General features: G+C 44.9%; 2 protein-coding genes across 12 annotated transcripts in view; both read right to left on the bottom strand.

The window, feature by feature from the left end:
• Positions 1-17: 17 nt before the first annotated feature.
• cab39l (calcium binding protein 39-like) lies at positions 18-8,855 on the bottom strand. Of its 6 annotated transcripts, none has more exons than XM_053864978.1 (9): positions 8,669-8,855; positions 4,218-4,337; positions 2,785-2,949; positions 2,207-2,325; positions 1,956-2,124; positions 1,697-1,756; positions 1,419-1,484; positions 1,206-1,349; positions 18-1,134 (listed from the first exon to the last, which is right to left on the bottom strand). In XM_053864978.1, the coding sequence occupies exons 2-9, from the start codon at positions 4,314-4,316 to the stop codon at positions 955-957; spliced, it is 1,002 nt and encodes a 333-aa protein (XP_053720953.1). In that variant the 5' UTR covers positions 4,317-4,337; positions 8,669-8,855; the 3' UTR covers positions 18-954. The 6 variants fall into 6 exon arrangements, with proteins under 6 accessions (XP_053720953.1, XP_053720943.1, XP_053720970.1 ...); XM_053864968.1 differs by lacking the exon at positions 8,669-8,855 and adding an exon at positions 7,519-7,630; XM_053864995.1 differs by lacking the exon at positions 8,669-8,855 and adding an exon at positions 7,512-7,629.
• Positions 8,856-9,674: 819 nt separating this feature from the next.
• mcf2la (mcf.2 cell line derived transforming sequence-like a) overlaps positions 9,675-25,168 on the bottom strand; it is a 29,867-nt gene continuing 14,373 nt past the window's right edge. For 2 of the 6 annotated variants that reach the window (XM_053886894.1, XM_053886615.1), the window contains exons 4-32: positions 23,223-23,313; positions 19,181-19,294; positions 18,661-18,777; positions 18,444-18,593; positions 18,233-18,357; positions 17,996-18,110; positions 17,778-17,897; positions 17,508-17,699; positions 17,239-17,430; positions 17,019-17,172; positions 16,879-16,931; positions 15,943-16,022; positions 15,799-15,865; positions 15,612-15,727; positions 15,464-15,533; positions 15,117-15,209; positions 14,949-15,041; positions 14,765-14,890; positions 14,474-14,695; positions 14,310-14,402; positions 14,106-14,184; positions 13,863-13,923; positions 13,683-13,795; positions 13,449-13,532; positions 13,179-13,253; positions 12,059-12,168; positions 11,884-11,996; positions 11,688-11,791; positions 9,675-11,382 (exon numbers count right to left, since the gene is read on the bottom strand). In XM_053886894.1, the coding sequence (XP_053742869.1) occupies positions 11,303-11,382; positions 11,688-11,791; positions 11,884-11,996; positions 12,059-12,168; positions 13,179-13,253; positions 13,449-13,532; positions 13,683-13,795; positions 13,863-13,923; positions 14,106-14,184; positions 14,310-14,402; positions 14,474-14,695; positions 14,765-14,890; positions 14,949-15,041; positions 15,117-15,209; positions 15,464-15,533; positions 15,612-15,727; positions 15,799-15,865; positions 15,943-16,022; positions 16,879-16,931; positions 17,019-17,172; positions 17,239-17,430; positions 17,508-17,699; positions 17,778-17,897; positions 17,996-18,110; positions 18,233-18,357; positions 18,444-18,593; positions 18,661-18,777; positions 19,181-19,294; positions 23,223-23,313 (3,202 nt within the window). In that variant the 3' untranslated portion in view covers positions 9,675-11,302. Of the gene's footprint in view, positions 11,383-11,687; positions 11,792-11,883; positions 11,997-12,058; positions 12,169-12,739; positions 12,815-13,178; positions 13,254-13,448; positions 13,533-13,682; positions 13,796-13,862; positions 13,924-14,105; positions 14,185-14,309; positions 14,403-14,473; positions 14,696-14,764; positions 14,891-14,948; positions 15,042-15,116; positions 15,210-15,463; positions 15,534-15,611; positions 15,728-15,798; positions 15,866-15,942; positions 16,023-16,878; positions 16,932-17,018; positions 17,173-17,238; positions 17,431-17,507; positions 17,700-17,777; positions 17,898-17,995; positions 18,111-18,232; positions 18,358-18,443; positions 18,594-18,660; positions 18,778-19,180; positions 19,295-23,222; positions 23,314-24,079; positions 24,355-25,168 lie in introns of those variants that run through there. The other 4 variants (XM_053886968.1, XM_053886854.1, XM_053886693.1 and 1 more) reach the window with 4 other exon arrangements.

Here is a 25,168-nt window from a genome sequence, read left to right as displayed (position 1 = left end):
TTCTTACATTTACACAGTATTTTTGCCAGACTTGACCACTTTTATTTTTTGAAGTAGAACTACTACAAAGTCACATTTTTAGAGTTTAACAACTGTCATCAAATTGAAACGGTTTATCCACCACAGTCAAGAAATGCAGTCTCAAAAGGTTAGGATTTCTCAAACCACATGTCTGACTTCTGAACGTTTTTCACTTGTTTTCTCAAAAAAAAACCATTGGGCCAAATTTCATGAGACCCGACCGTGTTGGATGATCAGATCTGCGTATTATTCCCAACATGGATGAATGGAAAACGCGCTGTGTACAAACTCAAAACATGGCAAAGGTTCACCGCTCAATCACTGTCCAAAAATCACTTTCAAAACAGAATAATTAAGCTCACCCTAAAACGATAAGTAAAAAAAAAAAGAAGAAAAAAAACATCACAGGAAATGGCACTTCTCCACCTGGCAGGTTCGCACATCAGAAGTCAAAGAAATCAAAACAGCAGCTGTACAGGAGTTGAACGCCAACCGCTCAAAGTGCTTCAGCCAACAGGAGGCGCTAGCCTTCAACAGCTGCTTCAATGATTCACCCACAAGTTTTTTTTTAATCAACCAGCTTAGTTTTACTCAACCCTGAAAGCTTTAGAAAAAAAGCGGACATGTATTTCATTCATCAGGACTGAAAGTATTCAAAACTTTTTGAATTTCAATTTAATATGACCAAAAGTGTAAAGGCAGCTTTCTCTGATCTTAGATTCAGCAGCGACTGAGAATCACACGTCTTTGCAGCTACTTCATTTTTCAATTCAAACCTCATTTGCGTGCAACTGATAAAAAAATAAAAATATATACTTCCAAAAGGATCAGTGTGTGAACTTCTTAAATGAATAAAAAAAAACATCTTAAATAGTGGAACTGTCCTTGTTAATGTTTCTTTTTTTTGTGGATTAGAAATTTTGGCGGGCGACTCTAGGAGGCGGGTTTCTTCAGATCCCGGATCTGTTTGATTAGATAGGTCTTCTCGTCGTTGAACTGCTCGTCGTCGGTTCGGTCCTTCTGGAAGTTGCTGAGGAACTCGATGAGTTTGGTCTGGTTCTTGAGCAGGATGTCGCTGATGGGCTGCGTCTTGTTGGGGTTGGCCACAAACACCTGCCGAAGCACCACAGCAGAAGCTTAACTTCCCTCCTGGGAAAGGCCCCCCATCACCATCCCGCTGTTACCTTGAAGACGTGGAAGGCTTCAAACTGGATGTTGGGACTTTTGTCTCTGAGCAGGTTCATCATGAGCTTGAGATTTTCAGGTTTGCTGATGTAGCGCGTCATGACAGTGAAGTTGTTCCGGTCCAGCAAAAGCTCGCCCAGCAGCTGTCAGAGGAGAGGAGCGCACACAAGCTGATGAAAAAGCCCCACTGACGTCACACCAGTCAGTCCAACCTTGAGAGACTGTCTCCTGGTGACGTAGTTCTCCGAGTGCAGCAGCTTCTCGTACTCAGCAAACACCTGCGGGGAGCAGAGACGGTGAGCACGCCGCCACCTGTGACACTGTTCCCCTGAGCCTGCGCTTCCTCTCTGAGGGGCGGCCAGCTAAAAGACTGGCTGCAGCCATCAACTTGTGGGAACTGAAAGCCCACAGTTGAGGTGGTGTCGTCTACTCGTCTGAGAGCAAACCTTTCCTCCAAAACACACCGATAACAGACAGTAAGAGATCTTACTTCGTCGTAGTTTTTCTCCAGGAAATCCGCCACAAGGACCTTGTGTCTCGTCAGGAGGTCCTAGGAGACCAGAAGTACTCATGAGTCATGAATTATCTATTTTAGCTGAACAACGTTTCAACAGGCTGAAACAAAGAAAAGAAAATTCATTTGAAATCGTGGTCATGTAAAGTCAAAATGCTAATCACAGCCAGCAGGGGGCAGCAGAGGAGAGAATCTCCGTTTCACACTACACGTTCTTCCCAGCGTTTTCGCTCACCTTGAAGGTGGCGAAGGCGTCGGAGGCAATGTCGAAGGTGGACATCTCCACGTAATGGAAGAAGCTGTAGAAGCGATCCGACTGCAGGATCATCTTGGCCAGCGGCTCGTGGCGGATACACTCCCTCAGCATCAGGCCGCAGTTCAGAGCCACCTGAGGCGTGTCGTACCTGCGGAGAGGCGGGGCCACACCATGTTTCCACCGAGGTCACCACCGACCCCCACCGGCGGGGGGCGGACCCGAGTCCTCACCCTTTCAGCAGCGTGAAGATGACCTCCTGGTGGGAGCACAGGTACTCCACGGTGGGGCACCTGGTCCCGATCTGCCGCCTCAGGATGTTGTTGAAGATGTGACCCACGTCCTTCTTGGCCTGAAGAACACAAACAGGCGCTGAAGGCCTCAGTCACACGCCGCCACCTCAGGCGCTGCCATATTCGAACGAGCTAACCACATACGAAGAAAGCGGAGACCCGATTGGACAGAGTTCATCCCAGTCCCAAGTCTCGTGTTAAAGAAACTCCTCCTGATGGTGGTGGCTACTGAGACGCTGACTTGGTTTGAGCAGATGGCAGCGTTCAGATGGGAGCTTTCACGATCGACTTTTAACAGTATTTTTGAGACATTTGTAGAGACAGACACAGGAGGAAGGTGCGTCGTGCCAACACTGGGAAACCTGTCCACACACATGTATGACAGATATAGGACACACAAGAGCATGCAGCGCCTGCCTACTCATTAACCAAGGCGTGCCGGGTCACCACGGCAAACATGGCTCCAACAGATAAGACCCAGTTCACAGGTCAGTTCATAGTCAGAGCAGAGCAGAGACCTCGAAGTCGATGAGGTGCAGGTTCTCCACGAGCATGATGAGCAGCCCGCTGTTGTAGAGCTCCTGAGCCAGCTGGGCCACCGTCTCCGTGTGGGGCTCTTTGTCATTGATGCCATACAGGATCTCCTTCATGGACACCAGACACTTGGACACTTCATCCGACGCCTGCAAACCACAGCAGAGCCAGATGTTGGAGCGCAAAGTCACACCATACCAGGCGCCCCCTCGACCCTCTAAACCAGGGCTCTTCAGACACCTGACTGGTGAAAAGGTTGCAGTCAAGACTAGTTGCAGTCACTGTTGTGGCCCCTTGAGGGCCGGTTTGAGAGCCCTGCTCTAACAGGCACTTTCACACTGCAGACCCTGTCTCGAGACGCAGAGTGTTCGGCTCAAAAGTCGAAGCGAACCGGGCCACAAAGTTGATCCCACCTAGAGATCTGCACGTTGTCTCGGGAAGCTTACCGCGAGGGGGGGACTACATGTTCAGTGCGACTCCACGCAACGTGTCTGATCACTGTCTGGGCGGACAACATCGTCCAAAAACAACTTCTCAGACGCCCAGAAGAGGTGAGCAGCCGGGAGCTGCAGGAGACTGGTGCTGAGGAACGAGAGCCATTTAACAGCACAGTGGTCCTGGACTAGCTATGCGTGCGCGTACTGGAAATACCTCACGTTTTTGCCATTAATAAACTGATAAACATCAGACTTTATTGAGAGACAGATTTGCTTAACTGAATAATGTTGGGCTCTAACTGTGTTTTCACTGCCATGATCTTGCACCTGTCTGCCTGAGGAGAACAGCGAGCAGGAAAGATGCTGGTTTTTATTTCCATTATTAAGTTGACCAGACTATTCATTGATCATTTTTGACGTCTGGATCTGCACTTTACTGATCAAAATCTTCTTGATCGTCAGTCATCTCTCTCACTTTGTTCAACACGTACTAAGAGTAGTGTGGTTAAACAAAGATGCTCCGTACTACGCAGCTTGTTTCCGCTATTTTCTCTTTTTTGTAAAATGGTCATGGTAACACTTGTTCATGTTTACTTTTGGCCGTGAAAGGCCACATCCTGCTACAGTCATGGCCGAGGTCACCAGTTAATATGTGAGGTGATGATGACTCGGAGACGTGACAGAGAACTAAGGTGGTCAAGCCGACAGACCCGAATGTCGCGCATCTGATGACCACTTCCTTCAGACGTGCCATTTTGTGCAGAGTGCTGCCAGCTGAGAAGAAGAAAAAAAATGACATTGTCTGAGGCGCAGAGGTGCGAGGGGGCCACTCGGACTCAGGCTGCCCGAGACAGAATCTGCAGTGTGAAAAGCCCCTGAACTGAAACTGTGTTGCCAGAGAGGTGTGAGGAGATGTTCTGGATTCTGACTTCACACATCCGTGTCACACTTGCTCAGCCATCCCGGCAGCCTCTCACTACCTTGTCTGTCTTCTTCTGCTTGATCAGGATGTTCAGGTTGTCCTTCAGCGTCTTGACCAGGTCCACCGGACTCTTGTGAGATTTCCCGAACAGCGGCATGATGGACTCGCTCGAGGAATGCTGAGAAGCACAGACAGTACACGTCAAGACCTTCAGCACAGCAGAGTCAATTCCCCTCCACCATCTACAAGAACATTCTTACACAAAAATCCAGCAGAAGATTTACCAGGTAAATACTGCACACACTACACTGCAAGCAGCTATTGAAGCTGCACACGTCAACAATAAAGATTAGGGGGCACAAAAGAAAGAGACTTGTTTGTCAACATTTTCTGAAGTGTTTACGCTCAGTGCTTCAAGAGACAAACAGGAATGTGTGTGTGCCGTCCTGCTTATCCTTACTTGTGGGGACCTTATGCCTTTGTGGGGGCCATTTCGCTGGTCACCGTCAAGTCAAACCTCAACCTGAGGTTGACAACTTGGGTTTGGTTCAGAGTGCTGGTTAAGGTTAGCCATGTTTTTTGGATGGTTCGGTTTAGGGGGAGAGGCTGGGGAAAGGGTGACGGCCATGAGAGGTCCTCACAGATACCAACGTGTGAGTGTGTGTGTGAGAGAGAGAGAAAGAGGGAGGAATCCTGCCACACTTGCGAGTCACATTCCTACGTCATCGCTCATGCGTGCTTCCGTAATGACCTCCTACAGAGCAAGATCACAGCTCCGGTTCTGAGGAATTCCAGCTCACATGCTCACAGATCGAGCTAAATCCCAGTAAGAATGCGGCAGGACGTGGCAAATACGTTTGTGAAATCGGCAGGGAGTTGATGTCCACGGCTGGAGATGACAACATCCGAGCGAGTGGCCAATGGAACTCAGCTCCTTCTGCAGCAGCAGCCAGTGTTTCGACTGAGGTCAGGAGAACTTGTGACTGCTAATCCCCTCCACTTTAGAGTTCACTCCCCCTTCCATCCCTGCTAGCAACGTGATCCCTCTTCCACATCCTCCTCAATGAAGCATCACTAAATCCTCCCTCTGTCTATTTGATCACTTCATACTGGAGCTGTTGCCGGCTCAGACGGGCGAGAGCAGTGTTGCCAAAGTTACTTTGAAAAGGTAATCCGACTACAGATTACTCACTCAAAAAGTAACAAATTACAGATTACTTGAATTCAAAAGTAACTAAATCAGATTACAAGTTACTTGCCAAGTTACATCTAGCGGCTGAGGAGAGCTCTCATTGGACTAAGCAATGTTTCTACGTCAAATTTGAGTTTGAGTTTTTTGATACAACCTAGGAACAAACCTGAAGCATTGAGGGTCCAGCGTTTACCTTTCCAAGTTTGGTGTCATTTTTTCAGCACAATCTCGATAATAGGGCTGTACAGTCAAGGTCTTATTTTTATCACACTCTTATCCATTGGACCGAAAATCACTCACAAAGAGCAACAAATCTGAGTATGAAAAACAGAGCAGTGTTAAATATAATACAATAAAAATGTCGGAAATGTGCCGATCATTATTATTCATATTTTACTACTTTTTTTGGTAAAATTTGGTCTGTCAAGTCTCTTGTTGGCCACCTGGAGGCAGTAGCTGCACTTTAGTGATGGCTGCTGTGACTCAAGTCTCCATTGCGGTGGAGGAGCATTTTACTTTTATAACTTTCGAGAGAAAGCAGAACATCACATCGGTGCCGTTTATTCCTGCACCACAGAAAAGATGATCTACAAAAGTCTAAAAATCTATGGAAAGTGTTTCTCTCCTCAGTTCACTGTACGTCTGAGCAGCTTGACACGTGAACTGTCCGCCGCCGAAAATACGACTGCTGTGTCCCGCACATGACCTCACCCAAAGACGCAGTTGAAGAAAGCAAATGTCAATATTTCACTTCACGACAACAATACAAGTAGTGATTTGACTTAGATAAGTAACTTTAATCTGATTACTAGGTTTGAAATAGTAACGTGTTAGATTACTGCTTACTGAAAAAAGTGGTTAAATAAAAGTGACATCCGTTACAAAGTAACATAATGAGTTACCAGGGATAGCAGAGTTGAAACAGAGTTAAAAACTTACTAAAGTTACTTATCAAACCACTTATGTTTCCAGATCTTAACTGAACTACTGTGCATCGATATCAAAACAAGGGGTGTCAGTAAATCTCCACACACTGAGATATTGTGACACTTGTATCGATATCTTAAGTGCAGTTACAGTGGTACCTCAGTTCTCGACCACAATCCGTTCCAGGCAACCGTTCGAGAAGCGATTTGTTTGAAATCTGAATCAATTTTACAATGAATGGAAAAAGAAATAATGCGTTCCTTAAAATAGTCTTTTGTAGGAGTGAATGTAGAGTGTCTGCTGCAGGTGCGCTGTTCCTCTATGTGTGTGGCCGCTGCATGTGGGAGGGGTTGCCGAGTGAGTGACGTCTCTCCAGAAGTGAAGAGGTGCCCGGTGCGTGTCCAGCTCTGAATGTGCGCTTCTGTGCAGTTTGGCTGTGACAAAGTCATAAACCAAGTCACGCTCTGTCCCAGACTCGCCTCATCCCTGTCCCAGCTCCAGCCCACAACAGGACATCAAACCCTGGAGTGAGCGCTCCAGCACCTCCCCTGTGACACTCTACCACGGTCCAGTGCGGAGACAGGAAAGGTTTTACACCTCAATATGAACGTGACACGTCTGCATAGGGCTGTGTTACAAAGTGCGTCGCGGGTCAGCTGATCGGTCCACGCACGTTATGGTTTTTCCGGCTTTTTCCGGGGGCATTCGAGTTCTGGATTTTTCAAAATCAGAAGCAAAAAAAACTCCGATTTGTTCGAATTCTGGGATGTTCGAAAATCGAGGTAGCACTGTACTTGCATTTAATCATTACATAGGTGGTTTTCAGATGTGTCATGAGGTTTCAAAAACATTCACGCCTGGGTAAGAAGGTCAGACAATCACAACGATGGTCTAATCTTAATTTGAAATGCAACTGGAATGAGTTGATAACAATAAATATGTTTTAATGGATATAATACTGTAATTATTGTTATTCTAAATGCCCGACTGTTAACATTACAAAAAAACGCCATTTATCATATGGTCTTGTATGCGGATGTGTTTATTACACATTTTAATGAATATAATATTGTTTTTTTAATGCTGATCTGTTACCATTGCAATATATTTATACCATTGCAATAGATTTATCATATGGTGTTTATCATATGTTTTTTTTTCCACACAATTGGAGGCAATCATAAACATATATCAATAACAACTGTCTAGAGACTAAGGAGAAATATACTGAACTGTAGACCATTTAAATGTTTGCCGTTTCAGACCCTCTTTTCATCGGCCAGCGACGGCTGTAGTGACATACTTCCCCCAACAGGTGAAGTGACCTTACTGGCGACAGCCTGGTTCTGAGGGTGCGAGGAGATGCATCGCTCCCACATGACAGGTGTAGTATTTGTGCTGGAGAGTGCCTTCATGTGGTGACATCACTTTGCCACTGGCATGAGTCAGTGATCACCTCATGATGATGTCATCATCTCTACAACGCTCTTAAAGGATCTGAAACGTTGGGCATTTGGCTTCAACCGTCAGAGTTCCGCCCCAAAAAAAAAAAAATAGACATTGGTGTTTTAAAAACGATGCTTCCTGTCTCAAGTTTTGGTTCGAAGTGTGACAGGCACGTTCATTAACAGAAAACAGCTGAAGAACTTGACACACGAATGAGACGTGAGTGGATCAAGAGCTCAAAAATCTGTGGTGTTGGTGTCCAGAGAGCAAACAGCATGACAGCTGATCATTTCATGAGAACTTGACATGTTGACAGAAGAATGGAGCACAGGGGTTAATTTGTTACGGAAAAATTGTCACTTTTGAAACTCGGAAAACAGGTTTTTAATCAGACAATCGAGAGATTTGAAGCATCTTTTTGGCTTGTTTTGTGGCTTGTACATCGGAAACCCAGAAACAACCTGACACAAACCCACAAACTCAAGCACCGGTTGATGTGTGACGCAAGGATTTATTTTGAAATCCAAGCGGAAGCAGCGCTGTGTAGTCAGCTTGACGCCTGATGCCTAAAGTAGCGCAGCGGGGTGGAAGCACTAAAACAACCTTGACTCGGTAGTTCGTCGTGACAGACAAACAGTACAAGTCCAAGTGTGTTTGGACCTCACCAGGTTCACTACATGGAGGCGATGATTCGGGTGCGCAGGGCCGCGGAAACAGTCCCAGACAATGTGGTTTCCAGCAGGCTACACCCCTCCTCGCCTCTGGCTAAACTCCCTTTTTGTTTGACACATTTCCCAAAGCTAATCTCAGTTTGTTGAACCAAGATCAAGACGCAGGCCGCCAGTACACGCGCGGTTCTATAGGCGCAGAAAGTCCGGGTGACAACTCACTATGTCAAGTAGCAGAATCAAGTCGACAGCACTAGCAGCCACAAGGATACTTACAGCAGGGAAGAGGTTCGCTAGTCAAACGCTTGTGTCCCGATTCACAGCGGCCGAGCCTCTCCAGTCACGCCACGGCTGCCACTGAACACAACAGAGCGCTAAAAATATTGGCGATACAATTTAAAATGTGAGGAATCTGTTGGGAAGGCAGTGCAGAATTCCATCTGGTTGCTTTCCAAGCTCCTGTCGCGCTGGTAGGACGGGGCGCGACTTCTGGTCCGCAATTTCAAAATAAAACTAGCGCTCCGTGTTTGGAACAGGTCTAATACAGTAAAAGTGTCATTAAGCGGAAAGCACCCACGCGATACTTACTTACGTTTGCTATTTATTGTCGTTTTATTTTCGACATTTTCTAAAGATTTAACCATTAGAGCTATCTAACGCTTTTACCGAGAAACGACATTCATATCCGGCTATCTAAGCAGTGGTTCATGACAACTTAACGCATCTGTATCTTTCCAGCATGAACTGACTACCCTCGTTCCGCTAAGGCTCCAGTGACTCCTTGCTTGTACCTTTGGGCGAATTTTTATTTTACAGTGTGCTTCTTGTATACAAAAATGTGGGTTACCATCTCTTTCTATGCCACGCTAGCGACACGAGACACGGCTAATTCAGGATCATGACTATACAAAGAGTGCTAGGATGGATCCTAGGACGAACCTTGACACAGGGAACGCCTATTAAAACTGAGCGTCACGTGGTCGTAATTGCAGCCGTGTTAGCGTAAATATGACTGAATTCATAGTTAAGCGCACCGTGTAAAGAACCACAAAAAAATGAAGTCAATAATCAACACAAAAACAAATCACATACGTAATAGCATACCCTCAGGGTTACATACCGAATCGTTGTAATTTCTAATTACAAATCAGAAGGCAAATGCGAAACGAAACATTCAGGATCGACAAGTTTTCATTTTACCATAGCAGTAAGACTTGCATTGGTACTTCCTGTACTGCAGATATGATTACTAAATATGAGACACGATATCAGTCAGTAGAGGAAACCATTTCACTTTATTAAAGCTGCTTCTCATTTTACATACAGTCAGAATTACATATGTACAAATATACACAGAAAGGTTTTATAATATATTTATATATATATGTATATTGACACCATACTCAGTTGTCTACAGTAAGAAAATAAACACAGTGAGTGCTGCAATGTGCTGCATAAAAACAAAACTACAGGACAGGACCACCTCTGCAGCCCCATGTGACGCATGTGACAATGATCAAACACTGACTGGAGTTTAGTGCCTGTGTCAGCTTCCATGCTCGAGCAGGAATTGAGCCTCTCACCGTCTTCCTTTCCTTTCGTTCAGTGCGTCGACTACACACGGCCACTAGTGAAAGAGACAAAGACAAATGACTCGAGGAGGACTAGACGACACAAACACACCTGAACAGGAGGACAGACACTTCCCAGTCCGACTGACATCCAAAATACAGATAGGAGCTTCTTCTCTTCTAGGGACCAATTTGTTGGGAAGACATTTTGTGAAGTGAGAGCCTCAAGAGAGATGACCAGCGCAGACCTTGGTCACACCAGAGTTTCAGAGTTCAAGACATTTGGAGCTCATGGGCAAATTCTTGCACGCACACATGCAAATCAGACGGGGCGACCAAAATCTCAGATTTCTCTCGCAGTCACTATGTACGCGAGGCTATAAAAATGCAACTCTTACAACAGCGTATGGGCATTGTGGCCTTCATATCACTGGATTTCAAAATGTGGCTCCAGAGTGAGGTGACCAAAAGATTTGTCATGAGAAAAGTTGAAAATAAAACACTGGTGTGGCACTGAGGCGTCCTTGCTCTCGTCACTCAGGCCGTCAGCTGCCTCACATAAACAAATATTGCTCTCTGGCAAACACATTGAGCAGGTCTGGCTGCTGTCACATGCCTGGGTCGGGCTGGGAGCCCAGCACAGACAAAGCCTGTTTGTGTTCCACAGTTTAAGAGCTGCAAGTGCTTTAAATGTGCGCGCTTATAAAGAACTGTTTAATGTCTGTGACCAAGACGTTTGGATGACCACTTTCTCCATAAGGCGGTTGGAGGTGTGCAACACTTCCACAAATCTGTCTCCCCCTCCCCAACACACACATTCAAGTATGTGGTCACACTCGTTTAACTGGTTTAAACGGATTCCTGATGGGATTTGCGTAGTTTCTACACTGGCCACCGGGTGGTACTGTTTGCTGAATCTTGCCATAATAAATACATATAAAAACCTAGTCTTGAGACCCAAAAATGCTACTAAGCCCCAAATATTTCTCCAAATACACCAAACCTTCTGATGGGCATCGAAGTACCTGAGGAGTCCAAGGATCTAACCAGGATTTAGAGGGTTTTTTTTTAGAACTAAAGAGCCTGAAAATGGAAGCCTCCAGAGAATACAGCACACATCCAGGTGAATTACGGCGAGAACATTTGGTTCTGAGACTGGCAGCCCTGCCCTGATCCCCAAACTCCACACATGAGGTTTAAGCCAAGAACATTCAGCTTTGAGGCAACATGGACGGAGTGCGAGATCACTGTGCAGTTGAGAGCCAGTGGTAGAGGAAGCTGGTTTTCACGAGTGGACACAGTGAAGGCAGGTGGACTCATCAGAAGTCTTGACTGCTCCTCAGGGCTTGATGTCCGAGTAGCTGGTGTAGGTCTCACTGCAGCTGGATGAGGTGCTGAGGTTCCCAGAGACGCTGTCATCTGCAAGCCAAGAGAGCATCAGAACACTGTGTGCGGGACCGATTTATCTATTCTTGTGAAGACCAATTCTTGGAAAAACACCACCTTGTGGGGATATTTGGCTTAGTCAGGACCATACATGTTTAACCTGAATTAATAACATATAATTGAATTAAAGTTAAGGTTAGCTGTGTGTTTTGGTTGGTTGGGCTCAGGGTGAGAGGTTGGGGAAAGGATTTTGTTGATGGGGAAACCTCCAATAGTCCCAACAAGGATATAAACATGAACTTGTGTATGTGTGTGTGAGTGTGTGTGCGTGCGCTGACCTGAGCTGCTGAGTGACTGAGATGACTTGGACTCTGAGATGAAGCTGAGGAGGTTTGCTGCAGCCACCCAGCCTTCCTTGCTGCTGTGAAGGTTCTTAACAAGCCTGCAGAAACAAGAAACCCGGGTCAGACCACAGAGCTACAGTTGCCGACTCAAGCCGAACGTGAAACGAATAACTGCAAGGAATTCATGTACCACTGTCCGTCCTCTCCTTCTCTGATCAGCTGGACCACATCTCCACTCTTGACGGACAGCTCCTGAGGCCCCACCTTTTCGCAGTCAGCAACCACCGTGTACCTCCCAGGAGCCTGGTGGGTCAGAGAATCAGTCACCATGTGCAGAGGCAAGTGAAATAGAAAATAACTCTCACCAGTTTCCTCCCGATGTCATCCTCCAGGTCAGAGTTCAGGGGCTCCTCGCCACTGGAGTAACCATCCTGGTCCTCTGAGGCATCGACAGAAAGCGAGGTCTTGCTCCAGCCTGGTGGTCCGAGGAGCAGCAGGAAGAGAGTGACATCAGGTGTTAATGGAGTCTGTCAGTCAGTAGCAGAGTCTCAACGTGTATGTGACAGCTCCTTAAGCGAGATGTAACTCACTTCAAGTACTGACCCACCAGAGCTACTTTGAGGAGCAATATAAAGCCCACATGGAGGTGAGAAGAAGAAAACTCTAAATTCAGCCTTAAAAAGGACATGAAGGTCGAACTAACACAGAGACTTTTGTAAAGGCGCATGTACATTCTTGCACAGCAACACTCCAACACACCAAACACGCAGAAGTTCGAGTTTGTCTTCAGGATGGACCCAAACATGAGAGCAGGTGTGATGGAGGTGAAGATGGATGAGGTAACTAAAAGTGGAGACTAAAGCAGAGGTGGGTATTTTTTTGGTCGAGCTGAGACAAGTATCAATGCAAGGAATCAAACATAAAAAATAATTTTCATCTATACCTCTAATTGATTAAAATTATTATTAGGTCCCAACCCTAATTTCGAGTGTGAAAAAACAAATCCATTTGACCTCCAGTCACATGACCACACCACCTCAGGGTACCTCTGCGTTTGCTCTGCAGCAGACTGGACGAGCTTGTCCACCTGACTCTGTTCAGAGTCACATGACCCCGGGAGTCTAGACACAAGTGAACAGCAGCAATGCGGCATGTTACTCGTCATTGTCAGAACAATAGACTGACGTTCCAAAAAGGTTTAGCTCTCCAGATGCTCTGCACCAGTCAAAAGCGGAAGAGCTGCAGCTATGGGGAAGAAAGCTATAGAATGAGGGTGGTCACCAAACTCAGACTGACTTCCGGAATTGAGGAAGAATGTAAACACTTGGGATGTGGAAATGAAATGTACAGTTTGCTGTTGAAGCAGATGATGCTGGTGCTTTGGTACAGATGAAGGAAGCGATGTGTGTGAAGTGAAAGGCTGAGCCAACACATGTGCGCTCAATGTTGATGAAAACAACAATCACACATGGTGACGCCATGTACCTTTGAACCCAAATGGAGTGGGGTCACTCTTGACCGAGAGGCGTTTGGAGGTGTGCTCGGGGCTCATGGCCGAGCCTGACGGTGAACGGAAGAAGAACAGAAGAGAAGAGAAAAACAGAGGAAAGAATAGTAGAACCAAACCAAAGAGATAACGCCCAAATTCCTCTTAGTAGAGGCGCATTTCTTATGTCATCATATCAAGCAACACAAGGGAAAATGGAGTAAGATCTTAAAGGCACAAGTGGTGCTTCATAGCTAACCGTTCTTTACCTTTGGGACTCTTGAGGTTACTGAAAGTAAAACGTTTTTTAGCCACTGATGAGCGGTCAGTGGTGGGACTGGTCAGCGGCTCATCTGGAAACGATGGATTAAGGTTGGAACAGAAAAAAATGCGAGGATAGAGGGAGTGATGACGGAGCAACCAGGGGCGATGAAGAGAAAAGAAGACTCCAGATTAGAGGGATGCTGAAGTCCGGCTTCACACAAATACAATGAGGCATTTACCTTTGTGTTTGGTGGAAGGGGCTGGGTTCGTGTCTGGGACTGGACCTGGCTCCACCTTCTTTTCCTCCTGCACCTGTTTCTTCTGGTTCTTCTGGACGTTGCTCCGAAATGGACTGAAAGTAAACAAGCAGAAGGCGTGAGTCACCTGAGGTGCAAGTGTCAACGTCTTCAGCATCACACCTGAGGGAGACGGAGTTGCTGGTGGAGCTGGGTGAGTCAGTCGTCTTCTGTTGGGTGGCGTCTGGAGAGACATCCAGCAATGCAATCATTCTAATTTAAACACTTAAGTATCCAGCATTTTAAACATCTAGATGAGTCGCTTCTGTAGCGCTAACCGTCAGTGTCATACATCAAGAGTTCAATTCTACAATGCAAGGCTTCTTAAACCTCTCGGCAAAGCTAGTGATGGCCAGCCTGTGTTACCTCTGCAGGCTTTCAGTTGCTGAGTCAGCACCTTTCGAATTTCATTCACCCATGACGTTTTGATTTCAGGTGTTGGCGCCTGTGAGAAATGGGAAAAAATATTTTGAAATCAAGTAAAAATCTCTGCTGAATATAACTGCAAAGAATATTGCTTCTAAACATTTTGCCCTAAATACTGAGCAGCGTGTTGTTGCGCTAACTTACCTGAACTATAAAAACCTCGTCTCTGGAGTTGCACCAGATCTCGAACTTCTTGTTGTCCCCTTTAGCGCTCTCTGTGATTCCCACCGCGCTCATCTGTCAGGAGAACAAACAATGAACTCTATATATCCAAGAGGCGTGGCGGCGCTCCTCTCTGCCAAACGTACGCTGAGCGAGTGTTTGAAACTATATGACGGTGCCTTCTCGTATCCTTCTCCGTTCTCTTCCCTCTTCTTGCAGAACAGCAAGGCTTTCTCGTGCAGGAAGAGGTGCCGCTGCATGGGTTTGAAGCGAGCCAGGTCCTTCACCTTGGCGTGGCCCTTCTTATGCTCGGTCCATACACTGAAGGAGCCCTGCATCAACAGGCGACCCAAATCTGACAGGTTCCCCTGGAGGAGGGTCGAAGCAGAATATCAGTGGAGTTAACCGGAAAAACGAGCCAATCCCAAGTGTCCAACCTCATATCCTGTGATGGCGATGAGGTGCATGGAGTCGTTTACAGCTTTCAAGATCCCCAAGATAGAGGACAGCGCCTCCTGAAGGTCATCGCAGCCATCGCAGCTCTTACTGTACTTCAGCAGCTCCTGCAGAGAAACGCTGTGAGTCTCCGGGATGAGTCTCATTCAGAATAAGCGGTCAGACCTTGAGCAGCAGCTGGTATTTGGTGATTCTCTGGACGGGTTTCAAGAGGTAGGAGTCCAGCCCAAGTTTATGTTCAAGCTTCTTCTGGCATTCCTGGGACGAATAATGGACACACAAGCTGGTGTCAAACAAACGACCCAGAAGGAGAACATGCTAGCACAAACTGACCTGGAAGAAGGCACAGTCAGAGAACTGTCTCCACAAGCTCTCTGAGCGAGGTTTATTCTGGCAATATGCCTCATAGATCTGTAGGTCCTTCATCTGCACACAAAACAAACAAGTTCAATGGCAGGAAAACCCAACAACGTCAGATAACAATTCAATAAAGTAAAATACATGCAGTCATCTATAGAGGAGGAAGAGTTGGACGAGAGGTAGGCTAGGGTCATCAGCTCTGGACCACCTATGGTGACCTCCAGCAACTATCTTGGATTATAGACCGCATCTGCAGTCATCGTCGCTTCTTCCACGCCATCATGGAACAGTACGATAAGGAAGTAGAGGGGCTTACTTACTCTCTCTAAAAAACAGCGCCCCACCAGTTCAGGACAATCCGTATAGGCCTCCAGCTCTTTTAGAAATGTCCTGCAAGAAACCAGAGAGCAAATGAAGACACAAGTACAATAATCCTGCTGATTATTTCCAAATAGCAAACAACCGAACCTTTTGTGAAACTGGTAAATTTCCGACATGTTTCCAAACAGCACGTCCTTCTTGCTGTGGAGGTTACCGGGGATGAGGTGCGTCATCGCGGGGTTGTCCATCTCAGCCAAGTATCCCTGCAGATGATCCACATTCAAATCTCTGACTGGTGATGAGTGGCTCTGCGACTGTCTGCATCATCTCTCACCTCCAAGACACAGAGTAGCTCCTCCACGTACGCCCGCTCTGTCTCCAGGAGCTCGTTCATCACATGTCTGGGAACACAGATGCACAGGATCAAAGACATGACCTCGTCTTCTGTCTGTCGGCGCAGATGACTTTTGACACTGACCGCCGCAGCACTGCCAGGTTTTCCTCCTCTTCAGAGAGAGACGCATGTCTGGTGCCACCATTTTGTACAGGAGATTCCGACTAGAAACAGCATAGAAGAAATGCAGGAACTGTAAGGTATTTATTTGTGTTATTGATTAATAACTCTCTCATCTGGAATTATATCAATTAAAAAAATAGAACTGGGTCCATCTTGTGGACTCTGGCATCAAGCTTTGAAACATGAAAACCTCGCGGTTGTGGAGGCCTGCTCAGTAAGGTGGTGTGGTTTAAAGGCCTCGCGGATGTGCTCCAGTTGAGGTGGGAACTGGGAAATTTCCAGTTACGCCTCTGTGGTGACAGCACCTGATGTTGGACCTTCATGTAGGAAAGTCAGGGAATCCTCACCACCCTGAGTACGCAATCCAAGATGGCTTCCCCAAAACAGGAAGTAAGCCTAGTTACTTCAACTACTGAAACCAGTCACAAGCTGTGGGACAGAAAGACCCTATTGCACTGTTGGATATGGACAGTTTATACATCAACAATGCTAAAGAGGAGGAAGACGCTATGTTTACCTACTTCTCAGATGTTAGCTGTCATGTTTATCCAGTGTGTCAAACAAGAGCAATCAGACAGGAGTGACGAAGAGATTTGAAGGTGGGTTTTTTTTCTTTTCTCTTGAACCATTTCATTATTTAGTGTGACACTTGTTCAGTCCAGTTTTCATTCGCCTCCAGCACAGTTTGGACTGAAAGGAATACAATCTAACTAAACTCAAAATCACTACAATTTTTGTCAATGTATATGACTGATATGTTTGATTGATAAATTCAATGTCAATCTGCGTTACTCTCATGCGATTATTAGGTGGACTCAAAAAGTTTGGGTGTGTAAATGGTCCTTGTGCAAAGCCAAGTTCAAAAAGCTAAAAATGTTGACAGGACGATGGGCTCACCTTCTTGCAAATCACATGGTCAGCTGAGTACCTCCTCTCCTTCCTCTGCTGGTCTGAGGCCACGACGAGAGAAGGCAAGGGTTATTTGTAAGAGCGTCATGAACTTAATCTGCTTTTCAGATGAAAGTGGGCGGACTCACTTGGAGACGTCTGAGGAGACTTCACCTCTGGTCTCGGTGCCACTGGCTGCACGGGTCGTGTCTGCTTGGCGGCCAGCTTCTTCAGGCTGATGCGACGCTTCTCGAACATTTCCTGAACAGACGTTTGCTTGTGGAACATTTTCTCCACCTGCTCCTGTTAGGGGATATAGACGGTGTTCAAGTCGAAGAAATTTGCTACCAACAGCACATTTTGTTGTACCTTGAGCTGAGGAGTGAGCACTGCCTCATACTGGCAGCAGATGGCGCTGCAGTCAGCCAGAATGTGCTGCGCTGCTGTGTCCAGGTACCTCTCCAGCTCCTGCAGAGCAGCTTCAGCTCCATCCTGAGACTGGCAGCGGTCAACTGGCTGGCTGGCTAGAAGGAAGATGCCCTCCTCGCACCAGCAGGAGGCCTTGGAATACAATACAAGTTTTTGCAGTTTTAAGCATTTCATTTTTACATGACAATTGTTGGTGAAGCTTATGAAACCTTTTCCAGAGCTTGGTGGAGCTCCATAGCTTTCAGCAGCAGGCTCTTCTTTGACCTCAAAGTGGCGCTGATCTCCTCACACACTCCTCTCAGCTCGCTACACTTTGGCCTGATCGAATCTTCGGCGTAGTGAGCATTCTCTATCAGTCTGTCTCCTTCACTCGCGAGGGACAGAGCGAAGTCCAACACGTCCTGAAAACATAGTAGACAAATGTCTTTGTGTTTACAATTTTGTCATGTTTCCCAGCTCCACTTTTGTATGTATCTTACACAAGCCTTCTCCTCTTGGCCGCCAAGTTCTCGGAGGACATGTTCAGCGTGGGCTGGACTTACACTGACCTCAGAGAAGCCAGACAGTCGATCGGACGTCAAGTCCAGTTGAGCGCGAACCTGCAAGGACGATTCTTTCAGTCATGATGTGACATCACACATTATGTTCAGAAATAAAATGACACCCGCCACCGAACAAAAAAAAGGGAGGAGCTTACTTCACGGAAGTGTTGCTCAAAGTGTCGGAGTTGTAAACACTGCTCCAGCTTGGTGTGGTGACGTTCCCAAAAATCGTCAAACGCCGTCTCAGTCTCATCCAACTGACCCATGAGTCTAATTCAAAAAAGAAAGGCCAATACAGTGATAATAAGGAGGAGGAGGAAGATTCAAGAGAATAAAGAGGGGAAAAAGAGCAGATGCCAGAGGAAAGGAAAGTTGGAGTCGGGGGGCTTCACCTCTGAACAGTGACCAGGTTCTCCAATTCATCATGGGTCATGTTGTATTCGGGGTCTGTCTGCAACGGCTCGTTTATGCACTCCATTAACCTCCTGCCTTGTGAGAGTGCCACCTGCAGGTCCTCCTGAGAGTCACATGAACAGTGGGACTTAGATTTGATTGTAGCGTTAGATAAACAAGCTTAAAAGGTGAGAAACAGGTTTGCCTCACCTTCATCCTGTCTTTCTTTAACGTATGTAAGTGCAGCAGGTCGATTGTAGCATCAGCATCATTGGGAAGTTCAGTCTCCGCCAGCTCTGTGCCAAAGGCCTGGAGTGTTTGAGCAGTGGTCTTCACCATAAGGGCGAACGCTTCGATGGCCTGAACAGGGATATTTAATCAGTTATATTTCTCAAGGTCACATATAACACGCAGTGTATCAGCCTACAGTGCGGTGTGAGATCCAGCTTTCGTGACAGTACTCCTGAGAGCCGCCCAGGTCTGTGGTCAGTTGCCCCGGGTCGATATAAGCATGGAGCTCAGTCACTGAACTCAGCATCACAACCTGAAACACATTTAACCACACATCCAATATTCAAACACTTAGAGGCGCTGCAACACATGTAAACCACAGTGACGTGGGTCTGAAAAAAGAAGTAAATAGGTTATTATTATTATTTTGTGGTTTTGCAGATGTTGCCTCAAGTGCCTTTTTTTAAGTTAATTTTAAGCAGACAGTTGCATATCAAGTACTTCCTTTATCTTGTGTGAACGTCACAGTTTTACAAACACGCAAAGTTGTATTTGCAACATGTTTGTCACTGAAGGATTAATAAATTATTCTAAAATGTTCTACTCAATCAGGGCCAAATCTAATAGATTGTGACCTCTGTGATTTCACTGCGGCACACTTACTGTCAAATATTTATCATAAACTATGTTGAATTTCTGATAAATAAAATGTGTACCTTCATCTTGAACTCATCCTTGTTGTACTTGAAGAAGAAGTCTGACAGAGTCCGCTGGAACAACGTGCTGGGACGCAACACCAGAACCAGGTTTAAGTTCCTGGGGAAAGAACCCTGGAAGGAATGAAGGGAGGATTTATTTTCAAGTTGGTTCAGAAAAAAAAAAAAAATCGGTAGGAGAAACGCACGGTAGCATATATTACAAATACACTTGTTTTGCAAGTTATATGTAAAATTCAAAAACTGTATTAAATTTGATCAGGAATGCTATTTGACCTCCTTCACAGACGTTTCTTCGCTCCCGCCGAGACGAGCATGCGCCATATTCTACCAGCAGAGGCCAGTACGCCTCATATTGTACCATCACAACTGCGTCTTTTAGGCCTGGATGAAGGTTCAGCTGAAGCATTTAAATAATTCCTGCATTGCAAATGAGAGCAGCAGAATAACTGAATAATTGATGAATGCTAACAGACGGTAGAATGACAAGCTGGACCGAACCCTCGCACGTTTTTGTCCAATCCCTGACGTGCGATATCTGGCATTAATTATTTTTTTCACAGTTGTTCCCCCACACAACAAACAAGGTAAACAAATGTTGGTACTCTAGGGAATCATGATTTTTTTTTTAACTCTCCCTCCTCTACCACGCAAACTGGTTAAAAGCATGAAATGGATTGGATGTGGGGGAGATGCTCAGGAGGCCACTCAGCACAAGAAGGCTTTTATTAGATTCTCAAAAACCCTGGTGAGTGGTCAGATCACGGTTGGTTTTATAAATCAATGGCAAGAACACATGAAGCCATTAGCAAGGCTATAAATCTGTGGTGAACTGGCAAGCAATAAAACAGCAAGTTTCTTCTCAAAGATGAGTTTTTTTTCTAAAAATGGCCCTGGTGTAAATAAACATTGGTGTGGTGGGATTTCAGAGGGAATATAATATATATATTATATAAAAAGAAATAGCGGTGAGGTTGATTCCTGCTACTTAATATCTAGTGGACCCTGATGTAAGTGACCTCAGGTGTGAAGAGGAATATAATCCAAGAGTTACACCTTAAATAATGCCCTCATAATAAAATAAAAACACAAATAATAAAACACAAATAAAACATTTACTATTTTAATCGAACAGAATACTCACTTAGGTCCAAGATTTAAAAAATAATAATAAAATATCCAAAAGCAAGTACATAACTGAGCAGATGCAACCTGGAATGACTACCTGCTTGAGGTTGTCATGGAAACCTATGTATGATAGTAGCGTGTTCATGGAGAAATTAGATAAATAAGAGACTAAAGAGTGTGCAGCTGATCCAATTAGAATGCAGATGTTCAAGAGACAGCATTGACTGAAGCACTCATTTTAAAGCGGTTGAAATCTAATCATAGCTTTTCAGTATGTAAAATCCAAAAGAAACGGCCAGCGAGTGTTTCAGTATCGGAGCGGCCATTCATGACCAGAAACTGGACACAGTGGAAAAGAACCATCTCTCCTAAAACAAAGCATTAAGGTGCCAAAAGAGAAAAAGCCACTGAAATCCTGAGCGTTCCGGCCTCATTATCATAACAATACACAAGCTGCTCATCGTCTCTCAAGTACAGACAGACATCTGACATGAAAGACACACATAAATAAATAATAAGTATCACAATTTGATCTTGGATTAACAAGGGTGATTTCACTCCTCCAGGGAGGATCCAAAGAAAAAAAACGATCCTGTCTTGTTCCCTACTACATTCACATGCATCTCTAGGGGCCCGGACAGTAACGCTCATCTCGCTTCTCTCTACAAAAGAAAATGCACTCTCTGTGTGACATAAATGTTTTCCTACACAACACACACAATCCACAGCAACAAAACAGGTAATTACGGTTGAAGTGAATAAACCGGCTTGCAACAGTCCAACCCAGAGCCATGTTGGTGTCTGCTTAACTGCCTGCATGTTTAAATTCACTGAGGGTGGACAAAGACGTTTGGAACAAAAAGTGTCGAAGAAATGGCTGCCCTTTTAGAGAGCAGGATCTGAAAATGATAATTGATCAACAGATACACTTCAGTGCTTCTAAGCTGATGTCAACTCAGTCATGCTGCAAGGCCAAGAAGGCTGGATGATGTCACGCAAAAGAGGTTACACACCTCCAATGAACATATAATTGACTGCAGAGGTGGTATATTAGAAGTGCGTCCGGGGACCCTTTGCTTGTATTTATGCAGCCTTTAGAAAGTCAGAGCAAAACTACAAAAGAAATGGTCACATATTGAAAAGCTATTAAAGAGAGTAAAATAGTGCCTTTATATCTTATAGTCCAGAGTTGTGTTACCAAGATATTCATATACATTCAATAGTAATGATTTCATTTGACAATCTTTAAATTTAAAATCATATACTGTATAATAAAATCTAAACTGAAATTTAAATATATATTTATTTTGTTTCCCATCTGGCTGTGAAGACCTCTCACAACAGTCCGAGTCACAGAGACAACACAATACAACAGTGTGTGTGATGATAAACAAAACCACCGGTAGCAAGCACACAAGCGTCTCAGGGTGACGGCATCTGTGCTTTGGCGTCACATGACAGTCGACTGGCCAATCCTGATTATTCCACAGCATCCTTCAGGAGCGCAACACTGCACAGGAAGATGAACGACCTCCATCATCCACTTAAAATGCTGCTGCATGTGGACAAAGGCGTGTCCGACAAGGACAAGGGCTGCCGCTGGGGAGTGAGCCGAAGAGGACACACGTGTGTGCACACACACACGCGCGCACACACACACCACCTGGCCCCGAAGCATCAGATGGCTTTTGTGTGTTCTGCTATCCCTGCATGAATCATTGGCTTTGAAAATCAGGAAGCTCTGAAGCTGCGTCAGGCTTCCAAAACGAAAACCTAATGACATTCTTTTTTCTCAAAGAACATTGCCATTTCAGCAGTGGAGACTTCCTTTTCTCAAATGTGAGACAACCTCCCGCCACAGTCACACACTCACCATGGCATCAGCATGTATGCAGATTCATGCAAATACATGCAAATTGGCCAGTGATTATCATGAGGACTAATTGTTGTTCTGCGCCAGCCAACTATCCCCACGTAGGCAGTTAGTCATGATGAGAGCACTTGTTTTGGTCTCAGAAAGCAGCTGTCCTGGCCTGACCCAAAGGAACCAACACCTGGATGTTCATCTGAAATCGCCCGACTCAATTAGCTTTATGCTTATGTGACTCCAATCAGAAGAGCGCCATGAGTGACACATGTAAACATTGTAAATTATTATTACAAATCTATTCTTATTGAAAGTTATATATATATAACAATCATAATACTAATTTTACCATATTTGATATATTTTGTTTTAACAGTTTAACAGTTGTCAAAATAAATGTTATTGATGTTAAATGTTCAGAATCAAATATTGTGGTTATTATTTATGATCAAGAATGAAAGAACATGTCTGGGTAAAATATTATAAAGGAAACCTCACAGGTTTACATCAAAATCAATGCACATAAGAGACAAAAAAGTTAATTATATAGTTAATTTAAAATAAAAAAAAGGGAATTTAAAAAGGAATATCAACAGAATATGAATACATGACAGCAATATTGAATGACAATAAAAAAAATCCGCAGTTTGACACTGACTTCCAGATGAATCGAGCACTGCCTCTGGGCCAATGGACACAGTCATTCTGGCCACCAAATACGGTGCATTAAAGCTCATAAGTTAGGTCCTATGATAGTTTGCAGCAGTTGACACTGGGGTGGACACTTGCTCTACATATGTGTCATATCAAATGAGGGCAAAAGATAAAGTAATGGGAGAACAAGACCAGAAAAAATCCAACAAACAAAATACAAACCCTTTATTACCAGTATTGTGGTACGTGTTGCTGCCACATCATTCAATGACTAACCTGCCTGACTTGTAGTCTATTATTGATTAATTTATTTCTTTGGTTTTTCACACTTTTGACATTTATGCTATTTTCACTTAGGTTCAGCAAACGATTTAACCCTTGACAATGCCTTACCGCAATTCGGAGCAGGGTGGCCCTCACGGCGGCCCATCGGTCCTGTCGTCTGTCGATGACCAGGATGAATCCCACGTCTGATGCTGCAACACTGAGGGGTAAGAAAAACAACCATCTCAAGACTCTTGATGTTTTACAGAATAATCCCCAGAAAACAACGATCAAACAAGGAACACCAACATGACAAACAACCACACAGAAACGAGAGTCAAAAAAAGGCCTGACCGACTTAAGTCTGGCTGAATAAAAAAAGAAAATGCTGTCAGACAGCTGAAAATAACACAAAAGAAAGGATACTTTCATAGTAACTAGCACAATGCAATTCCACCAATGGGTTCTTGAATCGCAACTAACATATTCTCTTCTTGTCCTTTATTTCTAACTCCTCTATCTTCATTTACCAGACACCAGTTTCTATAACACAGAGACGCTAATTTTAAGAAATAGACATTGGAAGGAGGAGAGGATCAAGGACAACATACAGATCAAATATGATAGGTATCTCTCAGTCATGTCATAAACAAGTCATAAATCTTGAGTAGAACAAGGAGGCCGGTGGTTGGCAGTTATCTTCATGTGTGGAGTCAGTATTTGTCATCAGTGTGATTATGCGGCCTTCTGTTATTACCATGGCAACCCTGGCTCCACAACGATGTGTGCATCCACAGGCAGGACCATATGTAGCAGCCTCATTAAGATATGTGTGTGTGCACCAGTGTGGAAAGGCACTGCTGACATGCGACCTGTCATCAAATGATATTGAATAATTCTAAAGGGAACATATTTTCAGGGCATCTATGATGATGAGACACACAAACACATACACACGTAGACACACTAAAAGAATGCTACACTACCCAGTGAACACTGCGACAGTCAATCGTCAGTCCATCTCCACAGGAAAAAAATAGTCAAACCCCATGAATCCGAGCGGCGGAAGAAGCAAAACCGCTGCAGTTACAGGCTTGTCAACAGCTACATTATCCTCCACACTCCAGCATTGTCACAAAGCAATAATCCAATTGTCCAAGATTCCCATAATGTCAGTATTAAATCCCTGATTCAACATCTTGCGGATGGCGAAAGGTGACCGCTCACATCCTTAAAGAGCATCTCCCCTCCTCCTTCCTCGCTTGCTTGCCTCCTCCACCACCACCCCGCTTCCGACCTCAGCCAATCACACAGCAGTTCAGCCTCCTGCTGCACAGCCACAGCCAATCGGAGCTCACAGTGCAGCCAAGTGATAATATTGAGTGGGAGACAGGGAGGGGGCTCACTGGAGGGAGGGAGCTGGGGGTAGCAAAAGGTGATAGCTGCGTAAAAACGCTGTTCTGCACTGAAACGCTGACATGGAATCACAAGGGAATTGAATGAGGAGGGACATTCAGGAGAGCACAATGCTAGGCTAGACTGGAAAGAGGAAGACTTTCTGATATTGGACGAAAAAAGATGTGTTGTGATAATAATGTTCAACAAGGGTATTCCTTCTAAGCATAATATTTTAACTCTGTCCAACATATAGAGCCTAGCGACAGCAGTCTTGAGCTGTACTGCCATCTGCTGGTTGTAACGTGCACTGCAGCACGTTACAATTACAAACAAAAGAAAAGTGCCTGCCAGCGTTGTTAATAAGTGTGTATTGCAAATGGGATACTTCATGCAGCGTCATTGAAATAGAGTGGGCGTTGCTTTGTTGGCTCAAGGCGGGATGTAAAATAGAAACCTTTGTGTCTCGGATGGAGTCCTACAGTCAGTACAGTAAGCACAGAGACCAGCAATGAATATTTGAAGGCTGAATATAGAGATAGATTTTAGGGACGGGAATCTATTACCAAAAATAATCAAATTAAATAATTAAATTTATTAATCAAGACTCATCAAATGTTAACATTTGACACCAGAATGATCAAATCCAAATTTGAATCTGTACACTTGAGCATCAGGAT

This window comes from Synchiropus splendidus, chromosome 1 (genome assembly GCF_027744825.2).
Source record: "Synchiropus splendidus isolate RoL2022-P1 chromosome 1, RoL_Sspl_1.0, whole genome shotgun sequence".
Classification (NCBI taxonomy): Eukaryota; Metazoa; Chordata; class Actinopteri; order Syngnathiformes; family Callionymidae; genus Synchiropus; species Synchiropus splendidus.
Note: the sequence above shows the minus strand (reverse complement) of the source record. Positions and strands in the feature narration are given on the sequence as shown.

Bases quoted from the DNA above. Each gene is read 5' to 3' on its own strand.
- cab39l (XM_053864968.1), bottom strand. The intron at 2,950-4,217 runs GTAGTGAGAGGC...TGTGGTTTGCAG, and splicing joins AGCAGAAGAAGACAGACAAG to GCGTCGGATGAAGTGTCCAA. The intron at 1,350-1,418 runs GTTGGACTGACT...CTCCTCTGACAG, and splicing joins CCAGGAGACAGTCTCTCAAG to CTGCTGGGCGAGCTTTTGCT.